The sequence below is a fragment of the Rhinolophus sinicus genome, linkage group LG02 (assembly GCF_036562045.2).
Source record: "Rhinolophus sinicus isolate RSC01 linkage group LG02, ASM3656204v1, whole genome shotgun sequence".
Lineage (NCBI taxonomy): Eukaryota > Metazoa > Chordata > Mammalia > Chiroptera > Rhinolophidae > Rhinolophus > Rhinolophus sinicus.
The window spans coordinates 46325734-46350607 of NC_133752.1; the positions used below are offsets into that span (position 1 = coordinate 46325734).

A 24874-nucleotide genomic window follows, 5' to 3' on the forward strand; every position below is an offset into this window, starting at 1 on the left:
TGTTTACAAGTAATGAGTCCAGCAGCCCCCATTTATCACCCCTGGAGATTCTTTTACACTTTGATGTGAAAAGAGTCAGGGCCCATTGTGATTTCAACTACTCCAACAGCAGTCCTTTCATTTGCAAACGAAGCCCTGGCCCCTAGTAAGAACCAACTGTCAGAAAAAAATTCATTGCCTTTCCTTCCAATGATTTATCCGAGACAGGGGAGAGAAGCTGGCTTTAAGACAACTTTCCAGCAAGGGTTCCCAGCACACCCCTTATGCATTCCCGACCTCCGCTGGTTCTTTCTGCCCCAAATGCCCCTTTCCCAAATCACCACTGTTTGTGAAAGGAGACCTTGTCCCTGGGAGCCATCCTTCCAGAAGGACTTTCTCCCTCCTTTAAGCTTTCACAGAAAGCACAAGTGGCCAAACATTACGTATTGTTTAGGCGTCTGTCCCTTAGGGCAACTCTCCAGAGCAAGGAATAGATACCAGACTTGGCCATAACAGATACTCAACCATCCCAATCATTAGGGCACAGGGACCCATATTCCTCCACTTTACCAGTCTCTTACATTAAAAGGAATTGAGTATTAAGGAAGTTTAAAAGGAAAAAAGATTTCCTGATTAAGAATCCGAGCTGCAGTCAAAAAGTGGAAGGTTACACAGCGGGAGTAGGAAGGTATTTTTCAAGTAAACTTTAAAAGTTAGAATATAACATACGTTTAAGAAGTACACAGCTCACACCTGCGTTTTCACAAAGTGACATACTCTTGTAACCGGCGCCCAGATCAAAACACGGAACAACAGCACCGGCACTCTTGGACTATTAAACCATTTTTAGCGAAAGACTTACCTTGACTCTACCAAGCTTTAGAGCTAACTTCTATTCTCAGGAAATACCTGGGAGAGAACCACAGGGATCTCAACCTCAGCACTGCTGACATTGGGAGCCAGAAAAATCCTTGGGGCGGGGGGGGGGGGGGGGGGGGGCGCCTGTGCATTGTAGGATGTTTGGCCACATCATTGACCCCCACCCACTGGATTAGGGCAACTAAAAATCTCTCCAGACATTCTCAAATGTCCCCCCACTTCCGCAGGGTAAAAATATTCCTGGTTGGGATCCACGGGCATATAAAAACAAGTTAAACACATTAAGAGGAAACAAACAGATAAATCCACAAAGTAGGACATACATTCAAATCAGCTTCTTCAACCAGTCAATCCACCCCCCACCTCAAAAAATAGGGTAAATGCTCGATTAAGAATCAAGAGACAGGGGTGGTGGTTAGATCAGTTGGTTAGAGCACAATGCTCAATGCTCATAACACCAGGGTTATGGGTTCAATCCCCACATGGGCCAGTGTGAGTTGCGCCCTCCACAACTACATCGAAACAACTACTTGACTTGGAGCTGATGGGTCCTGGAAAAACACACTTAAGTAAAAGTTTTTTAAAAAAAGAAAAAAAAAAAAGAATCAAGAGATAGAACCTAATGTAATGGATGTACTTTGGCTTGCTTGAACCAGGATATAAACAATTTTAACACACATTTTAAAACAATCTGGGCAGTTTGAATATGGCCTAGTTATTGATGAATCCAAAATGCTAACTTGATTAGGTACGAGGTTGGTGTGCAGCTATGTAGGGAAATATCCATGTATTTTTTAGAAATGCCCATAAAGTGCACAGAAGCTAAAAAATAGATGTCTGGGATTTGCTTTAAACCATTTCAGCAAAGAAAAAAAAAAAAAGGATTTAAAAAAGCGTGGCAAAACATTGAGAAACATTAAATCTGGGGAAAGGGTATTTGAAAGTTAATGAAACATTCTCTCTACTTCTAGTAAAGTCTGACTGTTTCTATGATAAGAATTTTCTTTTAAAGTAAAAGAGTACGCAAGAACTATGATTAAGTTTATACCAAATTAGGTTACCATGGCCGGACAGGGTCAATATTAATCAATTCTATATTGCTGCTATAATGCACAAGATTTCCTTTTCTTCTCTCCCTCTCGCCGTCCCTCTTTCTAGACTCTCTTTTCTTAACAAGAATTCTTGGCCCACCTCATGCTTTCAATCGCTTCAATAAGACCTGTTCACTTAACAAAATCTATTAACATCTTATTTATGTAAACGTTTATAATCCAACATCTGTTTTAAAAATCAATTTACAGCAACAAAAATGGTGGCACTCTGCATTGCAGGTAATGAAGAGGCCTTCATCCGATGAAAGCATCAGAACTTGTTGGTCAAAAGCAGCAACAAAACTGCACAACGCCTTACATGTTAAATGTTATTTAGTATAGTAATTGAAAAATGTCCCAACCAAAGCAAACTCCTTGCCCCAGGATTCCCTACAGCCTGACTGATACACTCAGCTATTAATTTCTCCAGGCCTTTGCTTCCTCAATCAAGCACAATGAGGCCGATTACCATATAACCTGACCACTTTACAAGGTTATCATGAGGTACAGAAAACAAAACTCATATTCTAAAATAACGTCCTCCAAGCTTCTGAAAAATGAGGAAACTGGAACTGAAATTCTCTTTTTCTTAACCCTGTTCCACATACTCCAAAGGAGGCTGACTGCTACCGCTTCAGAAGACTCTTGTAATTGAAGCCCTTCAAAAAGAAGAAAAAGGTTCTTCTCCATATCAGAATGGTATAAAATTAGTAACCCCACAAAGAAGGTGTCATCTTAAACAGTTCAGCTCACTGTCCTTCTGACCCACCACCCTAGACCAAAATGTTGCCTAAAATGACATAATGCCAACTGCCTGGACTAGTATCCATTTTTTTAAGGGCACTATATACACATTAATTCATTCTCTTCCAACTCTCAGCATTAATAGAGAGTTCAGGGCTCACGAAAAGAGAAAAACCATACACAAATGAATGTGAAACCGACCCATGGGCACACTGACTTGTGAACTTCAAATAATCTAAAGATGACTCTAAACATAAATCCACAAGAAAGCAATTCCACTCCTAAGTATCTACCCCAAAGAAATGGAAACATGTGAATGAATGAAAACGCATTATTCCTAACAGCCAAAAAGTGTATGCAAACCAAATGTCCATCAATTGGTGAATGGTAAACAAAATACTGAAATATCCCTACAATAGATATTATTTGGCAATAAATATAAATGAAATATTGATGCATGCTAAGACATGGACAAATCTTGAAAATTTTATGCTAAGTGAAAGAAGCCAGTTACAAAAAAATACATTATATGACTGCATTTATATGAAATGTCCAGTATAGGCAAACATATTAAGTAGATTAATATTGCCTGTAGTTGGGGGGTGGGAAATAGGCAGTTGCGTCTATTCAGGGTGCAGTTCTGAAATTGGATTATAGAGTGATTACGCAACTCAGTAAAATTACTAACAACCATTAAATTGTATATGTAAAATGGCACGTAAATCATACCTCAATAAAGTGTTTTGTTTTGTTTTAAGACTTTGCTACTTGTAGACAAGACCATACTATGCAGCACTGTTTTCTTATACTGTGTGTGTGATTTAGGACAACCCCAAAGCCAATTTTAAACATAAAATTGGCCACATTAAAACTTGTAAGTGCATCCACATACCCTGCAAACGAACACACTCTTTGTGTTTTGTTTCTGAAGGTCTGTTTCCGCTATCATTTTCCTTCCTATGAATGCTACTCCTGGAGTAGCTCACAGAGGAATCCCCTCCAACCAGAGCTCCTGCTAAACAAAGACTTTTCCCTCAAAGTAGAATTAAGGAGGCCACTGCCTCCCCTGAAACGCACCATCCTATCATCACCAGAGTGGTGGACTTTCATAATTTATTGAAGATTTATGACGTACCAGCCATAGTGATAAGCACTTTACATCCATTATTTTCCTTATCCCCATTTTAACGAGGCTTTAAAAGTTGAGCAATGTGCCTGTCACCAAAGTGTCAGAGATCTACACACAAACTGTCCGACTCCAGAGTTCCGCCCTCAAGCTTACGCTATCACACATGTGACCATGGGTTAAGGGGATTTTACTGATGAAATTATTTAACATCTCTAGTTTAGTCTGAATTTTCCAAAATTTAACTTTCCCTTTGGGAAGTAACTAATTCTGAAAAAGATTTCCTCAGGTCTGGGATAATGAGTTTAAAATCAAACGCTTCTAAACCCATCAAGCCAAGTGACTCCTTTTAAACTGTATAAGACGACGACACACTTACCAGTTTCTGAACTGGAACCATTTTCCAAAATAAAGGGAAACAATGAGTTCTGTATACAAAACATTACTGCACTTGTAAATCAGGCCTAAAACGACTTGCTTGGGAAATACAGGAAACCTTTCTATGTCCCAGTTCACAATTCCAGGTGTGGATTATTTACAATGCCCAGCCAATCTCGGTTTTAGGAAAACATGGCCTACAGCCATTAATCTCTCTAGTAAGCATCTGGAAATTAGGTCCTTGATTTACTCACACACAGAAAAATCTGTCCATATAATAGGTGTTAATCAGCTTAACACCTTGTTGCTTCCTCACTAATTGAGGACTCCTCTCAATTAGGAGAGTTACACATCATTTCAGACTCTCCTGGGAAGGAGAGCTTCCAGGATCACAGTACAATAATATGATTGAGGGTTCACAAAATTCAATCCCTCAAATCTTCTCAAATACTGAAAAGCATAGGAGCAGATCTCCTAAAACGTTTATAAGACGTACCCACACTTACTGGCAGAAAACAATAAAATCAAGTCCCCCAAAATCTGTTGACATAGCCTGAAATAAAATTTCTTTCATTCTTATGTTTTATCTTAACATGTTTCCCCCTAATCATCAAGTGAAAATTTCCCAGAATGTATCCCAGCTTTATTCTCTGGCTTCACTTACCTGGGACCAATTTCAGAAGAAAGTAATTTAGCACATACTTTGTAAAAATTATTTTTAGAAACAACTGAAATATCCTTCAATAGATGAATGGATAAAGAAGTTGTGGTACATATACACAATGGAATACTATTCGGCGGTAAGAAAAGATGAAATAGGACCATTTGTGACAACATGGATGGATCTTGAGAGTATAACGCTAAGCGAAATAAGTCAGACAGAAAAAGCAGAGAACCATATGATTTCACTGATATGTGGTATATAAACCAAAAACAACAAAAGAACAAGACAAACAAATGAGAAACAAAAACTCATAGACACAGACAATAGTTTAGTGGTTACTAGAGGGTAAAGGGGTTGGGGGGTGGGAGATGAGGGTAAGGGGGATCAAATATATGGTTATGAAAGGAGAACTGACCCTGGGTGGTGAACACACAACGGGATTTATATATGATGTAATACAGAATTGTACACCTGAAATCTATGTAACTTTACTAACAATTGTCACCCCAATAAACTTTAATTAAAAAAATAAATTTTAGTTTCCTGATTCCAAGAAGAAAACGAAAGATTTCAAGTAATAAGTACAGAAGGGAAGAAGAGGAACGTACTAGTTAAATGGCAGAAAGGCAGGTTCTCTCTTTCAAAAAGGAAAAAGTAATGAAAAACTCCAGGAAAAATAAAACCACCATTCAAAGATGAAGTAATTTACAATGCGGCATGAATTTGAACAATTTACTCAGCCAAAGATAAGAGTTCACTGGTCCTGATCAATATGAACCTTTTACAAGTGGTACTTGGGTTAACTTTGAATTCAGAGAGGCGAAATGAAACCCTAAACATTATTTTGCTTCCTTGTCAAAAATAATGTAAATAATGCTGATTGGTTTTTCTACTTTTACTATCCATTGAAAGACAAAGCTTGCAAAGGCAAAGATAATTATGCAATAAAATGTGCTACCAATCTGGATTGTTTGCAACTAAAAGCAGAGTTAATAGTTGGAGGCTAGAAGAGAGAGAAGTGGAAGAAAGAGTAAGGCTAATTATATTACCATACTAGACTATGGAAAGTTGATGGAAAAAGAAAATAAAAAAAATATTTAATATTGATTATATAATATATAACTGCTATTGTATATTAATACAGAATACAATATTATGAAAATATTTGAATGTTAAAAATATTTAAATTCATAAAATAGAATAAAAATAGCAAACATCAAAACTAATTAGAAAACATAAAATAGTGTATGGTTATATTTAAGTAAAATTCAAACACGAGTAAAACAAATCCATGGTCTGAGAAGTCAGAACAGTTGCAGCATTCGAGGGCAGCAGTGGCTGAAAGCAGACAGGCAGAGGCTTCTGGAGACCTGGTATTGTCGCTTGATCGGTTACACAAGTGTGTTCACTTTGTGAAAACGCATTGAACTGTGCTAATAATGTCTGCCCTTTTCAGTTTGTTATACTCCCAATAACAACTTTAAGAACGAACAAAAAGAAAGCAAAAGGGAAAAAAGGTGGAGGAAAAAATAAGGGAACTCAGATTGAATTGTTCATAATGCTGATAAATCTGGAAATCACAGAATAAGCCTATTCCGTGTAAGAACTAAAACAAATATTGTCCTTACACATTACATTCATATTCTGTCCATGCTCATGACTTCTGATACCCCTGAGCAAAGTAAAGGTTCACACTTAGACTTCCATTTAGTTGGAGTGATTAGAGCTGCATAGTCAATACACATCTGTTTCCTTTCAAATATGTGCGAGTCCTGGACCAGTGCCACATAAACTTGATGTTTCCTTCTGGACTACTAAAAGATTAAAGCCTATGATGATTAAGCATTCAAATCAGTGAGCTACTGGTATATATTTAAAACAGAGCCCCATTTAGGATCCCACCCTAGCTTATCACTTGTACTGGGCACTAAATTTAAAAGGAGCATATCAGGGAGAGGAAGAGCTGAAAAGATAAATGTAACAAATAATACAAACAGTTCTGTAACTGCTAGAATGTTATGACAAAGGGCAGCCACCCATCCTAACTTAATTAGCATCAATAGGGACCGTGTAAACAATAGAATACGAAATGTCTTTTTAATCTTGCCACTGATAATACTGTTCACTATTTTAACTGACTCTTCTACTAGGAATTATACTGGGTGCAATGTCAACTACTAGATACCATGTCAACTACTAGATACGACGATGAGGTGTGATCAAAAAATATGGTAAATGTTTAAATTTAAAAAAAAATTATTACAGTAAAAGACAAATTGCTATTAATAACCCCCCCCAAACACTCCCCCTCTAGTCAAACATACTTATCCCATTGTTCTCACCACTTTCTGAAGCAGTCTGGAAGTCCTCTTCTGTGAGTGTCTTTAGTTGCGCTGTAGTGGCTGCCTCGACGGCCTGAATTGATTAAAAATATTTACCTTTCATGGTCATTTTGACTTTGAGGAAGTGCCAGAAGTCACACGGTGCCAGATCCAGTGAATAAGGTGGATGAGGACACATTGTAATGTTTTTATTTGACAGAAATTGCCATATACCACAAGCGATGTGTGACACGGAGAGTTGTCGTGATGGAGGATGAAACCATTTGCCCATTTCATGTTAAAGCGTTGTTCGTGATCCATTATTTACGGCACACTTTAAAATACACCTTCTCTCAACTATAGCTCACAGCCAACTGACCGCACTGAACAAGCTGAAACTTGTCACACACTGTTACTAAGGTTCAACACGTTGCTTTCGTATTGAAGATCCCTGTCTTTCCGTTGGACGGCACTCGGTGGCAGCATTTACCGTATTGTTTGATCACACCTCATATTTCTGAAAAATTCTACCACCACAAAAATCTCACAATTGAAATTTAAAATTTCTTCATCCCCTTTAATTTTCACCAGCCTGATATTTAGATTCTTTTGTAGGAAGATCCAATTTTAATATTCTATAGAATTTAACATTTCTTAATTGATGAACTCAAACGGACCCCAACCAAAATGCCAACAATTTTTCTAGAAAATGACTAATGACTTCAGAGTACATGTAGAAATGTAATCAGATGTGAATAGCCATGAAAATCCTAAAAATGAAAAGTAACGACACACACCAAAAAAATCTGCCTGAATATTAGGATCTATAAAAATACAGTGAAATAGTATGGCACCATTGTTAAAAGAGAAAATCAAAAGAACGAGAGTCCAACAATAGACTCAAGAATGTGATGGAATTTAGACATAGCACTCAGATTAGTGCAGAACAGATAGATGATTTAATAAATTATGTTGAAACAATTGGCTAGCCTTTTGCTTTAAAAAAAAAAAAATGCTCTTAAATATTGCCCAGACTTTTTCATCTTCTTGTTAATATGGAAATTTACAACATATACTTTACACTAATGTTAACTGCAGATGGATCAAAATACTATAAAGACAAAGATCTAAAATGGGTCACAAGTTACGAGAGCTAAGCAGCTAACTAAACGTGTGAATCCAGCTTGGTGGGAATTGTAGTGAATTAGAAAACATCTGTACTTTCCCAACTTTTTGTGTGTGCACCTAGTCTGTGGGGCAAGCTGATAAAGCAGATGTGTGCAGGAGAAAACCAGGTGGGAGTTCTGGAGTTCTGGTTGACGGAGGGGAATCAATATCTTAGCACACCTGAGAAGTGTTGCTGACATACCACTAGGGAAGTTCTGAATCTGAAAGCTCATGTATTGTCTAAAAGACCAGTAGCTACTCAATTCTGAGTGTTTCTATACAGCAGTGCAAGCCCAACATTGTTAAATCTTAAAATTTTCAAGAGAAGATGGAAGTCTAGATTGTTATGTAAAAAACGTTGGTAGATCTATCTTTTTACAACATTGTGAGGGTCTGAACAAAGCCCATCTGTTGGCCAGATCTAGCCCACAGACCACCAGCTTGTAAGTTCTGATTTAAACACACACAAAAAAGAAACCATTCAAGTGCCACAGAGAACACATGACATTATTTTCGTAATCTTGGAGTAGGAAAGACCTTTCTAAGCACAGTCAAAACCAGAATGCGTAAAGGACAAGACATTTAACTACATAAAAATTTTAAAGTTATGTGTAACTGAACATTATGAACAGCCTAAAGACAGATAACAACAATTTCCCCCCAGGCTCTAGCAGAATGTGGATTGTTGCAGCCTGCGTCACATGCCTTCTTCTGTGGGGGAGGAGACTATACCATGTTTAACAACAGTACTAGAACCGTCTGGAACAGAGAAAGGGTTTCTTAAATGGACAGAAAGGGGGAGGAAGTAGGAAAATATCCAGGACAGATAAACTATCATCTATTCCTCAATAATATTAGTTGAGTAAGTTTGAGTCTACATGTCTCATACTTTAACATGTTTTTGAATATCTAATAGTATAAATAAAAACTGATAAGTGATAGTAAGGATTCTTTCTGGCTATCAAATGAGTTCTTCTTAATAACTGCTTCAGACTGTTAATATGTACCCCTCAACCAACACTGGTCATGTTGTATATGCAATAAAGCAGTTAATTATATGTAGAGAGTTGAGGGAGAGATGTAAAAGCCAGAAAATGTAACTATGACAGAGTTCCCTCTTTCAAGGTCCTCCTGATAAGGTGAATTTCATCGTGATATTTGTTTCAGCACCTGCTGAATATGTTTACATTTTCCCAAATATAGACCAGTATCTTGAACACTAAATTAGGATGCTGATATAACATCTGCATGTTAACAAAATGAGCTGAGACTCGGAAAGCACTAAATTTAAAGAAAAATGGACCCAGTCTAACAGGTTTGAGTTCATGTAGAGAAAACTGAAATTTTCACACATTTTCATGCACCAGAGATTTCATAAGTTGCAAAAATGAAAAGGAGCAAATTTATTCTTTGAAAACTAGATTTAAAAATTAAATATCAGCTCTTTGAATTATGGATTTCACAGTTACCTGTTGCCGCTGCTGTTGACTCTTTCAGTAGAGGCCATTGCTGCCAGTCAGTGGAAAGTGACAAGTCTATTCATCTGAAAGAGAAAACAGCCTGTGAATATCAGCTCATAAGTAAACTCAGGCATGCCTGACCTGTAAAGCTTACTGGAGACAGAACTCAAAGTTCTCATTTGAATTAGAGAATTGTTCTTCACCAACTCCCAAGTTGCATGAACAAACTGGCTAGCATATACCATAGGCAAAATACCCTTTTAATAGTGAGGCTGCTACTCAAAGCCTTTTCAGCAAGGAAAAAAAAAATGTGCACAAGTTTATCATGAGAAGGAAGAAAGGAAATAACATTTCACCAGTGTCCACTATGTGCCAAGCATTGTGTTAAGCCCTTTTAAAAATGACATTTCATGTAAACGTACAATAAACTTTCAAGGTAAATACTAATATCCATATACTGATACCCCATTTTACAGATAAGAAAACTAAAACTCAGTTTTAAGTAATTTGCCTGAGATAACAAGGTTGTGTCAGCATCCTCGTTAGAATAATTTAAAAAAGGTAAAAGAGTATACAACAGAAAGGAAATCAACATTGACTTTACATAAAAATTCAACACTTAATGAAATTTTAAAAGTGGGCCCCAGTAAGAGCCAATCTCAAGATTTTACTTTCACTCATAAAAAGGTACTTAATTCCCCCAAACAATTCTTGAGTATTCTCTCATAACACTACTGGATTCTTTTTTTTTTTTTTTTTTAAAGTTGTTATCCAACCTGGGCAGATGGCCTTGATACTATCTTGTGTATCTCTAGAAACCTCTCTGGTTTAACACTATCAACAGCTGTTTCCTTTTCCCTTTCTTGTATGTGTTTGTAAATTTACTGCACTTATCCTAACTTGCTTTAAATAGTTTCTCTTTTTTAAACATCCTTAAGGCAAAGAGTATGTTACTAAACTACCTTAATACAGATTTAACAAACTATTTGATACAAATGGAAACTCTACATTAAATTTGTAACAATTCTAGCCTGCTATGTTTAAGAGGCTAACAGTTACACTTTGGCTAAGGTTGCAACACTGAATCTAGTCCTTCAGCTCTACTCTGACTCCTTGATAAAGTCTTTAATCTCACGCTCCATGAAATGAAAATTGCTGACTTGATGATTACAATGTTGCCATATGAGTAGATATCATTTATCACTCATATCTCCTCCCCACAAAGAATGCAACATGGATGCTGCAAATATTCTAGTTAAACTCCCACAAATAGAGCTCTAAGTTTTTCAGGGTCATAAATGCTTTGGAGTTGGACACTCCTCCAACTAGCTCTACAGTGGCCCCAGGCGAGTTTTCTAAATTCTCCAACTCAAATCCCACCACCACCACCCCCTTACTCTCTCTCTTTCCCTCTCAACCACACTTTTGAGTCTCTTTCTCCCTCATTCTCTAACCTCCTTTCCCACTTCCCTTTCTCCCCCCACCCCATAATTTTCTCTCCATTCCCCTCCAACCCTTTCTTCCCCTTCCCCCCTTCTGCTGCTCTCTCACTTTCTCTTGACGTTCAGGGCTGGCACACAGTAAGTGATCAGTAAGATAGTAGGCATTCATTTGGGCATTCATCTTCCTAACGCTGTAAAGGCTTCTGCACAGTCTGTGAGGGTGGTCTCCCAAACGACACCTCACCTGCTTGCAGCCCAGCAGTGCCCACCCTGAGGGCCAGTTGGTGGAGAGTGAGAGGGCAGTAATGGAGGAGGCAGGTTGGGCTGTTGAGGGATGCCAACCTGGGAGTGGTCGTGAGTTCCCTGTTTGTTCATTTACTCACTGAGCCAACAGATATTTCCTGAGTATGTACTCTAAGCCAGGTATTGAGAATGAGCGTGAAGGAAACAGACTCTTGCCATCACTGAGTGCATAAACTACAGGAGGTAAACAAAAACAAAACACAGTATCCACATGTTAAATATTAAAAGGGGCTATAGAGAAAAACAAAGAGAAAGTATAGCGTGCCAAAGAGGACATAAAGTAAGGTGTTGCAATTTTATGTAGGGTGATCAAAGAATGTAATAAATGAGCAAAGACTTGAAGGAAAGTGAGGAGCAAGCCAGGCAGATCTATAGTGAAAAACGGTCCTAGAACTCTGGTGAAAATAATGTATCAGTGTAGGTTCATCAATAATAACAAGTGCAGGGGCCGGCCCGGTGGCTCAGGTGGTTGGAGCTCCGTGCTCCTAACTCCGAAGGCTGCCAGTTGGATTCCCATATGGGCCAGTGGGCTCTCAACCACAAGGTTGCCGATTTGATTCCTCGACTCCCGCAAGGGATGGTGGGCTGTGCCCCCTGCAACTAACAACGGCAACTGGACCTGGAGCTGAGCTGCTCCCTCCACAACTATGATTGAAAGGACAACAACTTGACTTGGAAAAGTCCTGGAAGTACACACTGTTCCTCAACAATGTCCTCTTCCCCTTCCCCAATAAAATCTTTAAAAAAAGAAAAAATAACAAAAAGTACATTACTCAAGTGGGAAATGCTAATTATGGAGAAGCTGTACATGTGTGGGGAAAGGGAAATCTATGGGAAATCTCTGTACCTTAGGCTCAATTTTTCTGTTAATCTAAAAGTGTTAAAATAAAAAATTCTATTAAAAAAAATGGTCCTGCAGACTGACAAAGCCAAGACTGAGTCAACTGAACCCGTGGGTGTCATCATTGGCTTGTTGGGTGGTGGGTAGTGTACAAAGTGAAAGAGACATATTTTCTGAGGGATCTGGCCCCTGGGGACGGTCAGGGACTTGTCTGGGCAACTCAAATTCACAGCTTTGCTGGAAGGCACAATTCTTTCCATAGAGGCAGGGGCAAGGAGGCCGCATCATCAGATAACGCACTATCTCAGGTACATCTCACAGAAAGACCTAATTCAGCCTATGAAAGGCTGTTTAGGGGCTGATGCATGACGTGCTCAGCTGCACGCAGGAGTCACGCACCTCAGACATAAGGTCAGGTAGGAATGGAGGCCTGTTGTGGTCAGGAAAGTATTATCCCAAACCGCTGCTAAGAAAGGAAATACTGTATGTTTCAGTTTAGCAATTCTTCAAAGAATTTTTCTTAAAAATATTCACATATCTACAAGGGGGTATGTGCAATAAAATATTGTTTATAATAGTAAGAAAACTGGTGACAACCTGATACATACCAACACAGAAATTACTAATTAGGATCTATCACGAGATGCGACGTAACATCAAAAGAGAACAGGTTTATCCAAACAAGATGCTGAACAAAATGCACAATATGAGACACTTTGTTTAAAAAGAAAATGCTTCAGACAAACAAAAATAAAATTTAAAAACAAAAGAAAAGAAAATGCTTCATTACGTTTGTGCACAGATTTCACACTGTTAGTAGCAGCTTCTCTGAAAAAATCTCCTTTGATTCTGTCTGCTGAGTCCATTCTTACCTGTGTAAACAAACGTTTTTTCCCTCCAAATATGGATGTTGAGGGGAAAGTGGCCTATAAATAAATATTAAAATCAGAAGGTCTTCCTGAAGTTCTCATACATTTTTATATTATTTTTACTAGATTATAAACACAAAATGGGATAATAAATGGGGAGGAGTTTAAAATCCTCCCATTCAAAATAGCAGGGACGATAATACCAACGTGGCTCCTTTAAAAACGGAGCAGCGCTGTATAGCAGAGTGAGCACACGCTTCACGTGAGACCAGTGATCCCTTTGGGCAAATTAAGCCCTACCCGCCTCAGTGCGCCCCTCTGTAAAAGGGGAAATAGCCTATTTTACAGAGTCACCGAGAAGAGTCAATGATACAATCCAGCTACAATGCGTAGCACACGGATACATCATAGGCATTCAATACACAGCAGCTCTTTTTATTTCAGTCAGCAGTGTCTACATTAAATGTCGTGTACGTGAAATAAACTGTGTTTCACTTAGGAAGCCCCTTGCCAGGTCTGTTTGAGTGACCTTTCTACAGTCCTTCCAGTTTCTTGCCATGCAAATTTATTTAGAAATAAAAATGTCATGTATATTAAACTGCTTTTCTCCTCAAAATAGGTAAAATAATTCAAATTAAAAATATATATATTTTTTAGTTTCATAGACACGCACAGCATACACATATATATATAATTACAAAGAAGGAAAAAGGGGAAGGAGGAATTTAAAATACGATTGAAGACATTTTCAATTATTCTGTTGTGGTCTTTCAGTGCTTCCAAAACCTAGCCCATTCAAGAACACTTCCCCTCAGGAGTCTTTATGATATATGCTGGTTAGAAGGCCTGCTTTGCACCCCACTACCACTACGATCACAAGAAAAATCACTGTTTTCTAAGATTTCAGCTGTCTCATCAGTAATACAGGGCTTGTTATAAAGTTGTGGGGTTGTTGTAAGGTTAAATAAAACGTTTGGGATATTTCTAGCACAATGGTAAGCAGTCAATAAATGGTAATCATTGTTGTTCTGCTTACTTTTCTGCCAAGCAAAGCACATGCTCAGGAGAATCCATACATTAGAGAAGCTTTGCAAATGCACAAACATAGCAAAGCAGGTCTCCAAGTCCCATGACCATGATGACCCAGTTTCCAAAGGAGAATACGAGGAAAAGAACTTGGCCTGGAGGCCAGAGGATGCCTGGACTTGTCAGTAGTCGCTGGTCAGATGTACTTCCCTTCCCCTTCCCCACACGTCCCCTCCAGGGACAACAGTCTCTTGGTAACAGGCGATGTGTCATGGGTGAGTCATTGGTCATACACTCTGTTTTCATCTGAATTCTCCAGAACTCTACCTCAAGCAGATCATAATCTCCCTGAGGCCCCAAACTGACCAGACCACCTACAGTTCCTTTATCTTTCCACTGCCACATGGAGCCCACAAGCTTAGAAAGCCATCATGGGACACAATTTCCCCAGCTGTCTCCTCTGCACTTCAAATCTCTGTTCACGGGGGCTCTGGAACTACTCCCAACTCAAATACACACCCCATATTTTGTTGGCTCCCTCTCCTCCTTTGGGTCGCAGCTCAATGATACTTTCTCAAAGAGGCCTTCCCTGATTACAATAGCTAACATAGCACTGTTCATTCCTCGGCCACAACCTCCAACTAAACCCCTCTCGATTCCATTATACAGGAGTGTATCTTGCTGTAAGTAACAGCTGCTTAACTAATCGAGGTTTGCATGTCTCCTATATTAAGTCTAGAAGACAGCAGCTACTGGTATAGCTTCAGCTGTTCAATAAGGACATCGGAACTCTGTCTCTTTCTGCTGGGCCATATTCAGCATGTTGTCTTTACACTTGTCATCTCCTGGTACGAAAAGCTTGCTGCCCTAACCCCGACATCTTAGCTATATTCCAGGCAGGAAAAAGATGAGAAGAGGGTGGTGTGGCTAAGCCTCCTTCTGTCAGAAAAGCAAAATCCTTCCCCAAAACCTTGGCTATCAAAAAACCAGAACTAGGTCATATGGCCTCGAGCTGCAGGGGAGGCAGAAAAATCAGGGTACAAATTGTCATCACTGGCTGAGAACAAACATGATCTATTACCTGAGGCTGGGTACAATGTAGTCCTACACACAATTAAGGTTATCTTAGCAACAACAACAACAAAACGGGAATGGGCATTGAGTGAGAAAGTAAGTGTTGGCCACACATCTTTTCATAATATTTATCCACTATCTGAAATTAACTGATGCTAAATAGACAAATGTTAATTGTCTGTATTTCCTCAACTGAATGCAAGCTCCTGGTCCAGCTTTATATATATATCCCCAGTGTCTATATTTTAAAATATTTGGCTGTCAACTTTCTCACAGTAGGCAGGTGTTACAGGCACTGGAAAATCGTGAGCATAGTTTAGGTTATGGTCTCGTACCAAATTATCCCACAAATCTCAGTGGCTCGACAGAACAGAGAATTATTTCATGCTCATTCTTTATGTCCATTGCATCTTGGTGTGCTGGGGTACAGAGGAGGGTAGGGAGCTTTTCTCCATTGAGAAACCCAAGCTGTTGGAAGTTACACTATCTGGAAATGAGGCCTCAGGGTTTCCTGTAAGAAGAGAGAGTCGGAGGGTCTCCGAAGAGGCACTTAAATGCGTCAGCGCAGATATACACATTACTCCTACAGACAGCCCACTGGACAGAAGGAGTCACAGAATTCTGGGTAACCACATGGAAGTGGAGAAACATGGGAGGGCACATGAATATTAGTAGTAAATGTTTCTGCCTCACTCCCCAGGGAGTGGTAAAATAACATATGATGCATTAGCCCCAATTAAGAATTTCGACCCATTAAAGAAGTTTCTTGGAACAAACTCAAAGTTAGGGATACTCAGTAAATCAATTATTTCACTTATAAGGCAATACTTATCATTTAAAAAACATATTTTTTCCTTCAGGAGTAATAATAGGAAATATTTATGTAGCACTTATGATCTGCTCCAAGTACTTGCCAAATCTTAGTACCTTTAATCTACCCAACTACCCAATAAGGGAGACATTACTAGATTGTCAGCCCCACTTTATAAGGGAAAGGAAAAGTGCTGGGAGCCAGTCTCCCTGGGTCTACGGCATTGGCGCACATTGCACCGAGTGCTGTTGCTCCAGACAATCTTTAAGGATGCCTGTATAGAGAACAGCCTTGAAAAAGAGACAGTGTCTCCTTCTAGAGCAAAGGGCAGCATGTTTACCATCCAGTATCATCAAGATAATGTATCCCTTGGAACAAAGGCAAGCATGCCTACTGCCCATTATAAAAGACTGGGATTCCCAAAACTCAGGAGTCCTCTCCGTAATGCAACCTAGTCTGCAGGTGTCACCTGGCTCTCCTCGCATGTCCCTTTGGAAATGGAGACTTAGGGAACCCGTGTAAGAAAATCTTGATACTCTGGCTACAGCTATTACAGTGAGTAATAAACTCATTCCCAGGAGTCCATGAAACTGTGGCCAGTTAACCTTGTTAGTTTGAAAGGAGGGTAAATTCTCAGAGCCTTCACAGTTTTAAAAACATGTTCCTTGCCTAAGGTCTGACAGCTAAGTAGGGGGCATATCCAAGATTCAAGCCCAAGCTATCTGGCTGAGAAACCATGCTGTTAAATTCTCTGCTACACTCCAGTTCTCAAAGTGTAATTCCAGTACTAGCAGCAGCCACATCACCTGCAAACACGTTACAAATGCAAATTCTTGGGCATTACCCCAGATGTACTGAATCAGAAACTTACGTGCGAGTGGGGGCTGGAGAGACACAGCTGTGTTTTAACAAGCCTTCCAAGAGATTCAGGTGCTTATTATAAGTCCGAGAACCACTGCTCTACTGCATGTATTTACCAAACCTACCAGATTGAAGGAAATGGTATGGGTCTATCCTGATTTATACCGGGCTGGGAACTGAATTTCATAACTTGAGCAACAGAGTTGAAGCACAAAGGGAGATGATTCATAAGCCCTTGCATTTGATTTTTAGGAAGGTAAGAGTCTTTATCTGGTATAAATAAACACACGTTTATTTAAATACCACGTCTGTTTAATAGGTTTGCATATTTCCTCTGGAGTCACAAATATATGTCCAGAATGCTAAATGAAAATACCTCCTTTTTCATTCCCATAATAATCAGAAAGAATTACTTAGCCAAGGAGAAACACTATTTATATTTTAGAGTCAAGCTGTAATTCTTGAAAAACAGGAAACCACATATCAACCCAGCCAACCCCGTGTACCGGAGTAGAAAGGGCACCAGGCTTTGAGTCAGTCAGGTCACTTCTTCAACTCAATTTCCTGATTTTAAAATGGAAAATGAACTCCAACTTCAGAGTTACAATTAGACTCAAATGATATGTCATATGCAAGCCATTGGTAAACAAACAGCTTTTGTGCTACAGGAATGTCAACTCCCCCTATATGGGCTCCTTTTCTTTCTTTATCACGGGGCCACCACAGTTTCTCCAGTGCTTAGAGTTCTGTCTGGCACAGAGAAGATGCTCAATACTTATGAGGTATTAGGAATGCATATGAGGTATGAATGATGTAATTGATTCCTCTGGGCTCCACTTGTCACAATAACCACAGTCTTTTAATAGGAAAAAGTCACTCCAATAAGAAACCCTTAGTCATGTTTAAAATGGGCCAGATAATTTAGGAAAATCAGCTGATTTTCTTCCCCTGGAGAACACTAGTGAAGGAGTTCTGTCCTAAGGCCTAAGGCAGAAATGGCTACAGTATTAGCAACCTCGATGATGGTTTCACGGCCTTATGGTTTCAAGTTTACAACAAACTGTTGTGCACATATAAACGGTCAAAAATAAAGGATGTGCACCGACAGACAGCTACATGTTACATACTTATTTCTGCACTGGGGCAGCATTTTAATACATGGATTACAGGCTTTATATAATCTATTTTAATAAAATCTGAGACTTAATTCAGCAAATACTAAATAAACTACAACTGTTGTAAAAAAGAGAGACTGCTGGAAAACCACGCCAATTAAATATCATTTGGGAACAGAAACTATTGTTGAATTTATAATTTAATGAGGGAAATATAATTTATTTACAAAAACTTTTGTATACTTGCGGTAAATGCAGTTCCTTAATTTGTACTCTTTCCAACATACTTTCTCAATCTCCTGAAAAATTAGTTAACGGTCTAGTCTTGAAATAGGGGAACTTTGGGCTTTTAGCTTCAACAGTCATATCTAAGATAAGATAGCAAATGAATTCAAGTTGAAAGACAGTTTTCAGTGTAGGGCTTTAACAGTCAGAATAATATCCCAGCTATGTTGCCGTACCTTAAGAGACATCTGCAGGGTATATTGTTCCCTGTGTACGTCTTACGATGATCCAAATATTTATATGTAAATTAGCTCTACCTTTTAAAATGTGAAAGCATAAATCCATCTCAAGATTTGGAACAGGTAACTAACTTCAAAAAGGATTATGCACATTTGTTTTGAGCACAAATTAGAGTTGAGCATGAAAATCCTTTCACTTATTTCTTTAAAAATATTGAAAAAAGTTTGTCGTTTCTAAGCTTGATGAGTTTACCCATCGTTTCAACTCCCAAGGCAATATCACTTCAACTGATCACATGGCCACAGTGATTTGCAGAGGTTCCTCATAAAGGTGAAACTCATATATAGGTATCGTATATTGAACAGTGCTCTTCCAAATTTAATCCAAACCCCAATTAAGCAAGTATCTTAGTCAATTAAAAAAAAAGTAACAGTTCAACCAACTCCTTACAAAATTCAGTTAAAGCAGATCAGAAACAGAAGACAGAGAGTTTAATGTAATCTAACTACTTACTGTCTTATAACCCCAGTGAAACAGTGACTTCTGGTGGCAAACAATGCACGCTATTCTCCATCTGGTAGGAGAAATGTTTATAATCACTTGGGCTTTTACTCTTCCCATAAATCCTGTCTCTGGAAGATTGTTGAATTCTAATTTAACACATGATTCTTTGAAATTGTATTTTTACAAAGTTGAAGAGTTTGTAAGCAAATGACAAATGCCAAAGACACTACAGAAACTCAATTGCTACAGTAAATGAAACAGACATGTTAACTCTGATGTGTTACACGTCATTTTCTTCCTGCAAGTGGAAAGCAAGGAATTCATGGTAATATACCTGCAAGTACCACATCCCCAGTCTCATAATCCCTGCAAGTTATATTTAGAAAAAGAAAGGGGAGGGGGAGTCCCCAATATCGAAACTCATTTTTTTTCAATGCCTGGTATCCCACTCTTCAACATCTCCTTGTCTTAATGTGATCAAGTCTGTCCCAAATCCTTTCCTTGATTCCCTCTCTCCTAAATGAGCTGAACTCAAATTGGTTTTCCTAGTTTTAAGTACTAGTTATCTATTCTCTTGCTTTCTCTCCTAGTCTTGCATTCTCCTAGTCTCCCTTCATTCTCTTGGGTATTTATCCTTTAGTTCTCTCTATTCTTTTTCTGCATGTTTATCTTCAAATAAAATACTTTCCAACACTGGCAAGAGACACCACCTTTAAATTAAAGCACGCAAATCATCCAGAATTTTCAACTCTCCTGCGAATTTATTTCCAGAATCTCTACTCAAGGAATCCTTTCCACTAAAGATGAAAGGCAAGCTAAGGAAATACATTAGACAGAGGAAGTAAACATTGAAACGGGGCCATGCCTAGGTATTCTTAAGCCTGTCAGCAGAACTAGACTCCTGTGTCCAAAAGTCTTTCTTTTCTGTGCTTTCTATCCCCACCCGGAATTTGACACCACGTGGGTCTGGGAGAGGTACCCCACTGATGCCTACCTTCCACAGCTCTGCAAGGTCTTGCTCTGAAATAATCTTGCACAAGGAAAATCCCCACAACTCTCAGGCCACTCCCTCGCCTGACGTTTCTGTGCCTCAATTATTGAGCTCTGCTCACTCTCCAACTATCCTAGGGAACACTGTCATCGCCTTAACTTACCGTTTCGCCTTGAAGGTTTAAAATCTGTCTGGTTCCTCGACCGTATATCACAGCCCCCGCAACCCGCATGCAACGTGCACCAACATGGTTAAAATGACCCCATCCCACCTTTAAAATACAAAACATTGTCTGTGAGTCCTCCCCCACGCCAACAGACCCAGGCTCCAGGAATTTTCAGACACATCTCCACCTTCAAAGCCAAGGGTCTTCCTGGGACAATTTAAATAACAATATGGGGGTGTGGAAACTCCTAGAAGACAAACTGAGTTCGGGACCCTCGCGGAGCTCTCGCAGCTTCATTAACTACCATTACATTAAGGTAAAGTATGATTCATACGACTCTCCATTTCCTGTCCCTTTTACTTTGCCCACCCCGGCGCTCGCAAGGTTGGAGGGCTCTCATGCAGCAATCACAGAGGATTAGACACCAAGGAGAGAATCACCAAGAGAAATTAACCAGTCCCACGCTCTGCAGGCGCCGCCTCCCTGAGCCCCAGGAGCAAGTCTCAGAGGTACCTCCAACTTTTCCCCTCCCTCTCGAGAGCCTGCGGACCACCACAAGCGCCTCCCTCTCAATCACAATTAGCTGGGACTGGAACCACTAATCTCTCTGTACTAGACGCAAGGGGGAGGGGTGACGATGCCGGGAAGAGGGGGGCTTGGGACAGAGAAGAGAAAAGCCCCGCTTTCACCCCCCCCCCCCGAGAAACTTCTGGGACTCTTCTATTACGCAACCCTGGGACCAGGTTCAAACAACGGAACATCTTTCCGCAAGATGCGGGGCGCTCCCGCAGATGTCTGGTTTTGGGGGGACAGGAGTGAGGCAGAAGGATGGGTTTCTTCTTGTGGTCCCCCCGGTTTTTCTAGACGATACCTGCTGCGTATTTGCACGTAAGGGCGGTGCTAGCTAGCTCCGCGTTGTCTACGCCCGCTCTCCCTGAAGGTTCCCACCGGAAAAGTGGGAAGGCCAGCGACTTGAGTCAGCGTGCTGGGAATCCGGCAGCGAGGCGGGGGAGAGCCTGGGCTTCCCAGAAATCAGCGGCCGTGGTTCGGGGCCAGGCTGACACCCAGCCCGGGGAGTGCAGGACTCCGCTTACCTTCCAGACCCTTGGTCCTCCAGTCTTGGGGGCCTTGCGCCCTCACCGCCTCCGCCCTCCCCTGACCTGTTGCGGTGGGGAAGGGGCACGCACCCTGCGGTGCGGAGAGCACAGGGCAGCCTGTCCTCCTGGGGCTCAGCGGCGGCTCACGCACTCCGGGGGCGACTGTGACGCGCGCAAGCCGCGGCCGAGTGCGCACTCGACCGCTCCGGGTTCACAAGCTCCGAGCGCCTGTCGCCCCACAACGCCCGGGAGGCGAGGCCACGCCCTCCGCGGGAGGCCCCGCCCTCCCCGCTCCGCCCTGCCCATGCCCTCTAGCTGGCGCCACCAACATGGTGAGGAACCTGGCGGCCCTTCGCTGGAGACCGTTGGGAGGATGGAGGGGGAGCAGCAGCTCTGGATGAATACAGCAGTGACAGCACCCGCAGCGTGGGTCACCCTGCCCTGGGCTGGTGTGGGGCACGAGAACCCCTTCGCTTTACAGCGAGATTAAGCTCTGGGTCAAGTTCTGACTGAACGTGTCAAGGAGCCTTTTTGCAGTCTCCTATACAACTGAAACAGAATCTGTGCCCTTTAAAGGAAGTAATAACTAACATCTGGGGAGCTTTTAAAAGGCTTCTCACACACAGACCTGTCTCATCTTCACAACAATCTTATGACATACAAATTATTGTTGCCATTCTTCAAATAATGAAACCAAAGAGCTGAAAATAAGTGTTGTGCCCAATGTCACAAGCTACAAAGTGGCTCGGGAAACCAATTCGGAGGCTTGAATTCAGCCTCCGGGTTCTTGCTCTTCAGCCCGATTCTAGAAAATTCTAACAGATGTAGGGGCTTTGGCAAACAGAACCAAAGGAAGAAGGGAAAGCTAATATCTAGTTAAGTTGCTACCCGATCTCTTCTATGAACATACCTACCAGGGAACGCATCAAGCTATCTTCTTTCCATCATGTCACCTTCCTCCCTGAAAGAGATGCAGAAAGATTACATCAAATGGCCCAGATGGGTCTTTTTTCCTAAAAGCTTAATGGTTTAAAATTGGTGAAATTATTTGAAGAAAATCACCTTACTCAAATGTAACATAATGTAAATGTAAAGAATATAATGTATGAAAATACCCCTCACCTTGCCCTGTGTTCTTTGTTGTTGCTGCTGCTGCTGCTGCTTGGCCCTTCCTGACTCCTTCATTGTCCCCACCAACAGTGTTTGACTGAAAATCTAATCTATAGATATTTTCATTTCCAAGTTAAACCCTTGGCTACTTGACTTAATTTCCTATGAAATGTTTCCCAAAATGTAATATTCTCCCTGCTCCCTATGTTCCCGTGATGATATGGATTTGATTTACGTTACCAGCTAAAATAACTAAGGTGTCCCTGATGAAATCAGGTGTGCCTCTAGATGAAAGCTTTGGAGGTCACCCCTGAGCAGGGTGGGACAGGCATCACCTCTGACAGACGAGTGTGCACTTCTTAAAAGTTTCTAGTAGATAGTGAGACCTAATCATAACAAATATTTTAACCTTTTTGTTACGGAAGTAATATATTTCACTGTAAAATACGTATATTTAAGCATGGTATTATTTTATAATGTGAAGGTTTTTATCACTCCTGTTTAAAAATTTTTCCTTTTTATCATCCCATAAAACCTCTTACTACCTTCAAATTGTAGTCAATTTAGTAAATGATGTTGATAGTGGAGGTTTGATCATTTTATTTTCCTGCTTTTGAAGTTGAGGGATGTACTTTTGCAAATTTTTTGTTGTTGAAGATTGTGCAGCTTTGGTTCAGAGAGTAAGTAGTTCATTCCATTTATATGAATATTCTTAAGGCAGTGTGCTGGCTGAAGGACCACGTCAGTGACAAAAGTATAGCTCCTGTTTTCATGAGATTCCAGTGCCTAACAGGAAGAAGCCGGTACATAAACAATTCTAGTGCACACTTCTATTGAGTAATTTCCAGAAAGCTCGTAGGTTATTTAAAAACACATCAAAATAATTTTCTCATGATAAAGAGGATAGTCACTTCAGTGAGTTTTTAGGTTGCCTTTCTGCCTTTTCTCCAGATCACATTATATAAATGGTTAATAAGCAGGCTATTTTAAATACTACCATGTTTCCCCAAAAATAAGACCTACTCTGAAAATAAGCCCCAGTTAAGATCGTCAGCCAGACGGACGCATTAGTACATTATGGTGATATTCCAGAAGAAGATGACATGACTGCATTTGAGTAAATGTAGACTGCTGTACATGAAAAAATAAGGCATCCCCTGAAAATACACCCTAATGCATCTTTTGGAGTAAAAATTAATACAAGACCCAGCCTTATTTTTGGGGAGATACAGTATAAGACCCTGTCTTATTTTCGGGGAAACACAGTAGTAATTTTACTACATCTATTTTTTTTTAATTATGACAAACAAAAGTAATTATGCAATAGAGATACAGATATTTAGCTTTTTAGATACACTCTCTGCTATCTTCTTCATTATAGGAATTCTTTAGTTACATTTTTACCTCACTCAGTGCAATTCTAGCACTTTTCTTAATCTTGACAACCGAGTCACATATATTTCTGATCATGTTTCCGCCAAGGTGAAGCAGGTCTCTGACATCAGTGATCTTTTTTTAAACAGAACTGAAAAAAAGTGTTTTCCCTTTTTAATACAATAATGGTACATTTTTAGCTGCCTCTTCATGTGAGGACTCCTGGGATGTTATCTGACAATTTCAGCCATGATGTTACTTAAAATTTAAAGACAAAGAAGTTAACCCCCTGTGTCTCAGAGAGGCTCATGGACCATATTCTCAGAGCACCTGTACTGGAGACAGGAATGCATTAAGATTGAGACCGGTGGGGAATGTGCTGGCATCACAACAGAACAACTGTTTGCTTGGCCAATCTGAAGTCTTCCTAAACTCTACAGTCAGTAACACCCAAGCATTTTAAATCAGCAGTTTCCAAAAAGACTGCATTTATATTTCAAAGGGCATCAATTTCTTCACAGTGTAAATAAATCTTAACTGAGGAAAACAACTAACCCAGAGTTGGGGGAAGGCGGTATAATTGAGGAGAGGGTGACAGAGGAGGAAGGATTAGCCTAAACTAGGTAAAGAGAAGTGGAGGAAGAGCCAGTTCCCAAAAAAGAACACAAAGAGGGGGAGGAGGACCTTGGGGGCAAAGATTATAAGGGGCAGGGATAAGAAATAAAACAGGAAAGATCAACCGGAAGCTGATGGTGAAGGACCCTACATGCCAACTTAAGGAGTTCTCCTTTCATGCTAAGTGCAGTGGGTAGGAGATTGCTTTGCTCAGGTCGCATTTTAGAAAAACTGTCACTGCCATGTAAGAAAAGGACTAGGAGACAGTCAGGCTGCAGTCCTAACCCCCAAGGCCATGGCAGAAACTGCGCTACATAGTTTCTGCCATGCCTAGATTGTAGGCAGATACAGAAATTCCTCACTTTGCTTCTCTACCGGGAAGTCAGCTATGCAAAATAAAC

At 40.2% G+C, this 24874-nt stretch overlaps 1 protein-coding gene across 8 annotated transcripts in view; it reads right to left on the reverse strand.

The window, feature by feature from the left end:
• Nucleotides 1-21622, reverse strand: part of AFF1 (ALF transcription elongation factor 1) — a 178497-nt gene extending 156875 nt beyond the window's left edge. For 6 of the 8 annotated variants that reach the window (XM_074323851.1, XM_019731265.2, XM_074323832.1 and 3 more), the window contains exons 1-2: nt 21372-21621; nt 9819-9892 (exon numbers count right to left, since the gene is read on the reverse strand). In XM_074323851.1, the coding sequence (XP_074179952.1) occupies nt 9819-9856 (38 nt within the window). In that variant the 5' untranslated portion in view covers nt 9857-9892; nt 21372-21621. Of the gene's footprint in view, nt 1-9818; nt 9893-21371 lie in introns of all 8 variants that reach the window. The other 2 variants (XM_074323835.1, XM_074323824.1) reach the window with 2 other exon arrangements.
• Between the last annotated feature and the right edge of the window lie 3252 nt (nt 21623-24874).